Genomic DNA, 10,195 nt, shown 5'->3' on the forward strand with positions numbered 1-10,195 from the left:
CTTGCATAGTGTGGTTCCATCGGTTAGTGAAGGACAGCATTTACCCCAGTGCCCAGCTCATAGTAAGCACTCTCTAGAAGTTAGCTGAGGTTATGAGGTGACCGTGATCTGGGGTTACAATAACTAGTTAGGGGAATATTGAACCTATGTCTCATGTTTTAGGAAAAAATATCAGAAAGCTTAGCTGTAAGCTCAGCATGATCAGATTGTTAGAGACAGAGAAAGAGATTATTGCTCCTGTGCATTTGGGGAGTCTCAAAAGTACATTTCTAATTGTCTCATCATAAAAAAGAAAGATTTGCTCCTGCAAAAAAGATCTAAATCTAGAGCAGATTATTAAACAGATGGCCTGTGAATGCATTAAAAAGAATAATGTATCAACATGGATTTATGCCAAATAAATTTTTGAGCAAGTAATTTACTTAAAAGACTAAGAAACACTTCCAGGAAGATGGCCAACTAGAGTAGCTTGAGCCCTGCTCCACGGAAAAGTTAGAGAAGGGATAGGAAGGCAACTGAGGTGGCAATTCAGGAGTGCAGCTAACCTGGGAGAGCATTCTGCACCACATGAGGCAGCCCTGGTTGCAAAGGCCAAGGAACAGAGAGGCAGAAAACTTGAGCCTGGTGCAGAAGTGTGGAGCCGCGGAGCCTGTGGGAGTGCATGGATGGGAGCATGGAACTAGGAAGTAAGCCAGGCTTCAGTCCTTGGGCACACTATCCTCACCAGTGCAGCCCCGTGACCACACCCCATGCACCTGAACCCCATCACCTGCTCCCATTTCCCACACTCCTACCCCACCAGGTCCCAGTGCACATACCTGCCCCACACCCCCACCACAAGTATAGCCCAACTCACCTCTCCTGCACCCCTCCTGAACACTACCTCCCCCTCCCTGTTCCCTGCAGGCTGTTGCCAACGCATAAAGGTTGCAGGCCACCCTGCCCCCCACCCATAGTGTCACAGCCTCACCCCACACTCCCATCTACAGCGCTCCCAGGCCCACGCATGCACACGGGCCCCCAATCATGTCACTGAGCTCTGAGAACTGCATTTTATAGCAGTCCTAGAACCTCACATGCACACAGCCCCCAGCCTTACTTCCCAGCTCTGAGAAAGTGCCACCCTGCACAGCCGGGTCACATCTGCCCTTAATCTGGAAAGGCATAAAGCTGACTTGCTGCCACAGCTCTAGGCATATGCACAAAGGGCCCTGTGCCTTAGACCAGTGCACACTAGGGTTACGCCCACAGACCGGTCCACCCACACAGCTACATCCTCCCTGGCCACTGGGCGCCCACATTCACAAGCATCAGTGTAACATCCCCAACTTGTGCCCATTCCTGCCCTGAAACAAATCACCATAATCAGTGTTCCACCCCATGCCCTGCTACCTGCTGTACAACCATCCTGCAAACACAAGGCTTTAGACTACTAAAAGAAATCAATTTCCAAAGTAAATCAATCAAGATATCTACATGCGACAAAGACACCAGAAGATCACTAAGCATATCACAATGCAGACAGATATAGCTCTGCCTAATGACTAAATTAAAGCACCTGAGGAGACACAGACATTGGAATAACTAATCAAGATGTTCATACAATTCTTCTTAATAAAATAAGTGGGATAGCAAATGACATAAGGGAGCTCAAGAAGACAGTAGAAGAGCACAAAGAAGAACTTGAAAGAATAAAAGAAAAATAGCAGAAATCAAAGAGATTAAAGACTCTGTTGATCAAATAAAAAACATACTAGAGGCACACAACACCAGATTTGAAGAGACAGAAGAAAGAATAATTGATACAGAGAATAGGATAATTGACTTCAAATAATCAAAACAACAAATGACAAAAAAAGATGGAAAAAATTGAATGGGAACTCAGGGAAATGATAGACAAAACAAAGCACCCAAATATGAAAATCATTGGTATCCCAGAAGGAGAAGAGAGGAGTAAAGGGCTAGGAAGAGTAGTTGAGGATATAATGGGGGAAAACTTCCCAACCCTCATAAAGAACATAAATATGTAAGTCAAAAAAGCCCAAAGAACTCCAAACAGAATAGGACTTTCCCAAGACACCTACTAATTAGTCTGCCAAATGTTGAAAAGAAGCAGAAAATCATGAAAGCAGTAAGAGAAAAGCAATCTATTACATTCAAGGAAAATCAAATAAGACTGAGTTCAGACTACTCAACTAGCACTCTGGAGGTGAGAAGGCAGTAGTATGATATATTCAAGATCCTGAAAGAGAAAGACTTCCAGCCAAGAATTCTGTACCCAACCGAATTATCCTTCAGAATTAAGGGAGAGATTAAAGTTTTCACAGACAAAGAAGCCCTGAAAGTATTTGTCAACAAGTGACTGGCCCTACAAGAAATACTAAAAGGAGTTCTATGGCTGAAAAAAAAGACAGTAGAGGGAGGTCTGGAGGAGGGCACAAAATTGAAGATTACCGCTAAGGGTAATTTAAATAACATAAAGAGAAAGAGGGAAAAGAATATATAGATTTGACAAATAAAATAAAAAAGATAAGATGGTGGAATCAAGAAACACCTTTTCAGTAATAACTTTGAATGTTAACAGACTAAATTTACCAATTAAAAGATACAGATTGGCAGAATGGATTAAAAAATGTAATCCAGCTATATGCTGCTTACAAGAGACTCATCTTAGACACAAGGATACAAATAGATTGAAAGTTAAAGGATGGAAAAAGATTTTCCATGCAAGTTGTAACCAAAAGAAAGCAGGAGTAGCTATACTAATATCAGACAAAATAGACTTTAAATGTAAAGACATCATAAGAGACAAAGAAGGACACTACATACCAATTAAAGGGTCAATGCCTCAAGAAGATATAACAATCACAAATGTTTATGCTTCCAATCAAGGAGCTCCAAAGTACATGAGACATTGGCAAAATGGAAGGGAGTGATAGATGTTTCAACAATAATAGTGGGAGACTTCAATACACCACTCTCCTCTATAGATAGAACAATCAGACAGAAGATCAACAAGGAAACAGAGAAGTTAAATAACTTGATAAATGAATTAGACCTAACAGACATGTATAGGTCAATGCACTCCAAAGCACAAGGTTATGCATTCTTCTCTAGTACTCATGTAACATTCTCCAGGATAGATCATATACTGGGGCACAAAACAGGTCTTTATAAATTTTAAAATACTGAAATTATTCAAAGCACTTTGTCTAATCACAATGGGATGAAACTGGATCTCAATCACCACCAAAGAATGAGAACATTCATAAATATATGGAGATTTAATAACACATTCTTAAACGACCAGCAGGTCAAAGAAGAAATTGCTAGAGAAATCAGTAGCTATCTGGAGATGAACGAAAATGAGAATACAACTTATCAGAACTTATGGGATGCAGCAAAGGCTGTGCTGAGAGGCAAATTTATTGCCTTAAATGCCTATATTAAAAAACAAGAAAGAGCAAAAATCGAGGACTTAAAAGCAAGCCTGGAGGAACTTGAGAAAGAACAGCAAACTAACCCCAAAGCAAACAGGAGAAGAGAAATAACAAAGATTAAAGCAGAGATAAATGAATGCGAGAACAAAAGAACAATAGAAAGAATCAATAAAACCAAAAGTTGGTTCTTTGAGAAAATCAATAAAATTGATGGGCCACTAGCAAGACTGACAAAGACAAAAAGAGAGGATGCAAATAAACAAAATCAGAAATTAGGAGGGGTGCATTACCACGGAACCTGAAGAAATAAATCATAAGAGGATACTATGAACAACTATAGGACAACAAACTAGACAACTTAGATGAAATGGACAAATTTCTGGAGACACGCAAACAGGCTACACTGACTCAGGAAGAAATAGAAGATCTCAACAAACAAATCACAAGTAAAGAGATTCAATCAGTCATCAAAAATCTTCCTACAAAGAGAAGCCAGCCCAGGGCCAGATGGCTTCACAGGGGAATTTTATCAAACATTCCAGAAAGAACTAACATCAATCCTGCTCAAACATTTCCAAAAAATTGAGGAAAAAAGAACTCTATCTAACTCATTTTATGAAGCTAATACCATTTTAATACCAAAACTGGGTAAAGGTGCTGTAAGAAAGGAAAACTACAGGCCAATCTCCTTAATGGATATAGATGCAAGAATTCTCAATAAAATATTAGCAAATCAAATCCAACAGCACATTAAAGGAATTATACACCATGACCAAGTGGGGTTTATACCAGGAGTGCAAGGATGGTTCAACACAAGACAATCAATTAACATAGTACAGCACACTAATAAATCTAAAGGGCAAAATCACATGATCATCTCTATTGATGCTGAAAAAGCATTTAATAAAATTCAGCATTGTTTTCTGATAAAGATACCCCAAAAGATAGAAATCAAAGGTAACTACCTCAATATGATAAAGGGAATATATGAAAAACTGATAGCCAGCATCAAAGTCAATGGACAGAGTCTGAAAGCTTTCCCCCTAAGATCAGGTATAAGACAAGGATGCCCACTGTCACCACTATTATTCAACATTGTGCTAGAAGTTCTAGCTAAAGCAATCAGGCAGGACAAAGAAACAAAAGGCATCCAAATTGGAAAGGAAGAAGTAAAATTCTCATTATTTACAGATGATATGATACTATACTTAGAAGATCCTGAGAAATCTACAGCAAAATTACTTAAGCTAATAAACAAATTCAGCAAGATGGTGGGATATAAAAGTAATGTGGAAAAATCAGCAACATTTCCATACACATGCAATGACCTAGCTGAGGAGTCAGTTAAGAAAAAAATTCCATTCAAAATAGCAACTAAAAGAATCAAATACTTAGGAATGAAGTTAACTAGGGACGTAAAGGACTTGTACACAGAAAATTACATAACATTGCTAAAAGAAATCAAAGAAGATCTAAATAGGTGGAAAGACATTCCCCATTCATGGATAAGCAGGCTAAATATAGTTAAGATGTCAATTCTCCCCCAATTGATCTACAGATTCAACACAGTACTAATCAAAATTCCAACAACCTACTTTGAAGATTTGGGAAGCTAACTACCAAATTCATCTGGAAGGGAAAGAGACCCCAAATAGCCAAAAGCATCCTAAAAAAAGAAGAATGGAGTGGGAGGATTAACACTCTCAGAATTTAAAACCTGTTATAAAGCCACAGTGGTCAAAACAGCATGGTACTGGCACAAAGACAGAAACATTGACCAATGGAATCGAATTGACAGTGCAGAAATAGACCACCAAATCTATGGTCAACTGACTTTTGACAATGCCCACAAATCCTCTGAATCAGGATAAAACAGTCTTTTCAATAATTGGGCATGGAAGAACTGGATATCAATAACCAAGAGAATGAAAGGGGGCTCCTATCTTACACCCTACACAAAAATTAACTCAAAGTGGATCAGACATCTAAATATAAGAACTAGTAACATAAAGCTTCTAGAAGAAAATGTAGAGAAACATCTTAAACACCTAGTAATGGGAGGTAGCTTCCTAAACTTTACACCCAAAGCACAAGCAATAAAAGAAAAAATAGATAAATGGGAAGTCCTCAAAATCAAATGCTTCTGCACCTCAAGAGACTTTGTCAAAAAGGTGAAGATGCAGCCAACTCAATGGGAAAAAATATTTGAAAATCACATATCAGACAAAGGTTTGGTTTCCTGTATATGCAAAGAAATCATACAACTCAAGAACAAAAGAACAAACAATCAATTATAAAATGGGTTAGTAATATAAGTAGGCATTTTTCTGAAGAGGAAATACAGATGGCTCAAAAGCACATGAAGAGATACTCATTTTTACTGGCTATAAGGGAAATGCAGATCAAAACCACAATGAGATACCGCCTCACTCCCATAAGAATGGCTGCTATTAAACAAATAGGAAACTATAAATCTTGGAGAGGATGTGGAGAAACAGGGACACTTATACACTGCTGGTCGGAATGCATAATGGTGCAGCCTCTATGGAAGACTGGTGGTTCCTTAGGAAACTAAATATCAAGTTGCCCTATGACCCAACAAAAGTACTACTTGGTATACACCCAGAAGAGCTGAAAGCAATGACACAAACTGACGTTTGTAACTGATGTTCACAGCAGCACTATTTGCAATCGCCAAAAGGTGGAAACAAATCAAATGCCCATCAACAGACGAGTGAATCAACAAGATGCGGTATATACATATGATGGAATCAATGGTATAAGACAAAATGTAAAATATAAGACAAAATGACATCCTGAAGCACATGACAGGATGGATGAGCCTTGAATACATAATGCTGAGTGAAGTTAGCCAGACATAAAAGAATAGATACTGTATGATTCTACTTTTATGTCCAGCATAAAGGTAAAATCAGAGGCCTATAATGCAGAATATAGAAGACTTAGAGATACATGGAAGCTAGAAACGGGTGAACCGTTAGCTAATGAGATTGAACTCCAATGTAAGGGAATAGACAGGAGCAAAGGTGATTCTCTAGTGGGTCTAGAAGTAATATTACCATATTGAAGATGAACAAGACTGAAAGGGGCTGTATAGACCTATGTGTCCCACTGACTCACACTAGAAAGATGGATGAGTTCTCATAAGAATTGCTTCAAAGAAATGAATCTTGTATAAACAGTGTTTAAGTCCAGGGTACAGGGGGAAAACTGCTATTGCATGTTATGAGCTGTGTTCTAAAGGAAACCATCAGCACTACTACAGCAACGGCAGAGGCAGCTGAAGGATGCACTGATGAAGTAGATTGGCGAATGTTGGTGTGTACTTATGAACGAAGGTTGTGCTGCTACAAAAAGGAAGAATGGCGTGAAGCATGCACTGATGTGAATGAACATGTGGGACATTTGGTGAGACTAAAGAAGCCAGAAACAAAAAAACAGCAATGGTACGGTCACCTTTAGAAAATGCTTATAGGAAAACAGGGACCTAGATTGTAAGCTTTTAGAGCAGGCACATTAAGTCCGGAGTGGTGATTATTATTTCTGGATTTTGAGAGGCTGTTATATATATATATATATATATATATATATATATATATATATATATATATATATATAAAATGTGATATTAAGAGGTAAGAACGAAGTCAAATAGGTTGGTTCTAAAGTAATTCAGAACATAGGGGTAAGGAAGACAGTGTCTATATTTTAGAACCACACACAGTCTTTGAGACCAATGAAAGAAAGGTTTAGTTGATCTGGAACTGAAATTTTCTGCTGTGCATAATCTAATTCAACCTATCTGTATAGTTCATTTGAACAACAGAAACACAGGAAGCACATAATAAGAAAGAGGTCCTTTAATCCTGTAGAGATTATTATAATGCTTGGAAACATCCTAGAGTATATTAAGCTGATAATCAAAAAGTATTGGCAGGGTGGGCCACGGTGTCTGAGCAGGCAGAGTTCTCGCCTGCCATGCTGGAGACCTGAGTTCGATTTCTGGTGCCTGCCCATGCAAAAAAAAAAAAATGTATTGGCAAAGTCCCCTGAGGGAAGGGAGAAAGACTATGGAACTATTAAATCTTACCATCAGGGAATCCCCTGATACTGTGTCAAACTTTAGGGATACCCAAATCAATAGGCCATGCCCTTGAGCATGAGGCTTACTCTTGTGACGCTTATATATGTATCAGAGAAGCCTAGACTACCTATAGGCATGCCTAAGAGTTACTTTGGGAGGACCTCTGTTGTTGTTCAGGTGTGGCCTCCGTCTCTCTAAGCCCAACTCTGCAAGTGAAATCATTGCCCTTCCCCTACATGGGACATAACATCCAAGGGTGAAAGTCTCCCTGGTGACGTGGGAGATGACTCCCAGGGATGAATCCAGACCTGGCACTGTGGGATCAACAATTCCATCCTGACCAAAAGGGGGAAAAGAAGTACAATTAATAAAGTATCAGAGGCAGAGAGAGTTCAAATAGAGTAGAGAGGCTACTCTGGAGGTTGCTCTTACTCAAGCATCACGGAAACCTTGCTACCTGTCATAACCTGCCAACCCCCAATCAGGACCGTTCCAGCCAATCCTAAAGAACACCTAGGGCAATATATAAGATTCCACAGGCTTCCATGCAACTAGAGTGACTTCCAGAAACCTACAACCCCCAGATGGGTGCCTGGACTAAATAAGTCCTGAAACCTAAACCTAGCCCAGCCTCTCCAGAATATCAGATAGTTCCATCTCCCTACCCTATATTAGGAACCGACCCTTCCAATATCAAAAATTTAAAATTGCTATAGCCCAAACAACCTCAAAGAGAGGTATGGAAAGATAAAAGGTGATGTTGGAATTTTACATAGAAGATAGGACTTAACAAATGAATATGAATGCTGAATCATTAAATTGATATCTCTTTTAGTCTCCAGTATTTTAGAGCAGCTAGAAGTAAAAACCTAAAATTGTGAAATTGTAACCCATTTCAAAGTCTGAAATACAACTAATTGTGGTGCTGTGCTTTGGAATTTATAGCTTTTTTGTATATATGCTATTGTTCACAAAAAAAGAAGGAAAAAAAAAGGTCGATTGTCATGATAAAAAAGTATTTAAGCTCTCTAGCCTCCTATATTGTGGAGCAGGTAGAAGGAAAATTCTGAGAGGATGGTATGGTAGGCCATGACAAACTCTGGGATCTGTCCTGTAACCACTTGTTGAAGAGTGCTTTGAAAACTATTGCTTTTTTATTTCTTTGCTTTCTCTATATATGTATACTATACAATAAAAAAAAGTTAAAAAAAAAAAAAGAAAACAGAGAGAGAGAAGAGATAAAGCCAGGAAGCAAAAGGGAGGACAGGACTACATGCTCTTTAGTCTGGCAGGCATCCTTTCTTCTATACTCATGTATTCCATGTGTGCTTATATGTATGTCTCCTTTCAAGATTATCTGCCTCTTGAAACGAGAGACCCTTTGAGTACTACTCTGCATTATTATAATATCTTTTCCCCTGACAAAAGAATAAAATATAATTTATTAAAAAAAAAAAAAGACCTGGAAAATGCCATTGACGCAGTGTGCCGTGTTTTCAGAAGAGCATTTAGGAAATCTGATTTAGAGAGCAGCAGGGTGTTGGGTTAAGTGTGTAAGCCCCAGAGTCAGCCCTCCCCACCCATCCTGGGGGGACTGGGCCTTGTTTTTTGCATCTGTAAAATGTAGATGATGATAGCACAGCCTGCTGAGTCAGAGCCTCCAAAGAGATAATAAACGCTTAGTAAGCGAGAGGCAGTGTAAGTTTTTCACAATAATGGGGCCTGGGGAGGCAGATGAGAAAAGTGAAATAGAATGTGCTTATTAGTCAAGGAGGTTCCCAGCGGTTTGCCTCTGACACGCCCGGGTCTTCATCAGAGCTCAGATGAAGTAGTTTCCTTCGCTGTTGTCAAAACCAACCCTTCTCATCCCTTGACACCCCTGACTGAAGGCTGGAGGAGAGGAAACCTAAGTGAGCAGCCTGAGCTCTGAACTGAACGCCTGTTGCTTCCTTTTCTCCCCCCACCCCCACCCCCCCAGGGGCATTTGTCGTGTGCTGGACCCCCGGCCTGGTGGTGCTGCTGCTGGACGGCCTCAACTGCACGCAGTGTGGTGTCCAGCACGTGAAACGGTGGTTCTTGCTGCTGGCGCTGCTCAACTCCGTCATGAACCCCGTCATCTACTCCTACAAGGATGAGGATATGTACCGCACCATGAAGAGGATGGTCTGGTGCTTCTCTCAGGACAGCCACCCGGAGAGGCCTCCCTCGTGCGTCCCGTCCACGGTTCTCAACAAAAGCGACACGGGCAGCCAGTGCATGGAAGATAGTCTCAGCCAGGGCACCATCTGCAATAAAAACAGCTTGTGAGCCGTGGACGCCCCTCCACCCAGCCTGGCCTCCTCTGGGGGTGGGGCTGTTAAGAATGGCTGCCTGTCTCTAATAAAGCCCATGTATAGTGTTATTTGAGGTCTGAAATCAATCATTGCTCGATTAAAAGCAATTTTTTTATTTATAGTTTAAAAGCACAGGCAGTAAAGAGAGCACACAATGCATTTAGAGAAAAGTGCACAGAAGCGGGGGTGGGGAGGGCGGGGATGGGGGCGGCGACAGGATGGATTCCTGCTTATTGTCCCATGAAGTGCTCAAGTGCTCGGTCCTGCCGTGCATTCTGGGCGCTGCCCTTAACTTGCAACCATTCTTGTCATGTGTT

At 40.3% G+C, this 10,195-nt stretch overlaps 1 protein-coding gene across 1 annotated transcript in view; it reads left to right on the forward strand.

Moving 5' to 3' along the window:
• The window catches only part of LPAR3 (lysophosphatidic acid receptor 3), a 78,360-nt gene extending 68,414 nt beyond the window's left edge, over positions 1–9,946 (forward strand). The window contains exon 3 of the mRNA XM_077119489.1: positions 9,524–9,946. Coding sequence (XP_076975604.1) covers positions 9,524–9,852 — 329 coding nt within the window. The 3' untranslated portion in view covers positions 9,853–9,946. The remainder of the gene's footprint in view (positions 1–9,523) is intronic.
• Positions 9,947–10,195: the final 249 nt, after the last annotated feature.

The sequence above is a fragment of the Tamandua tetradactyla genome, chromosome 11 (genome assembly GCF_023851605.1).
Source record: "Tamandua tetradactyla isolate mTamTet1 chromosome 11, mTamTet1.pri, whole genome shotgun sequence".
NCBI lineage: Eukaryota > Metazoa > Chordata > Mammalia > Pilosa > Myrmecophagidae > Tamandua > Tamandua tetradactyla.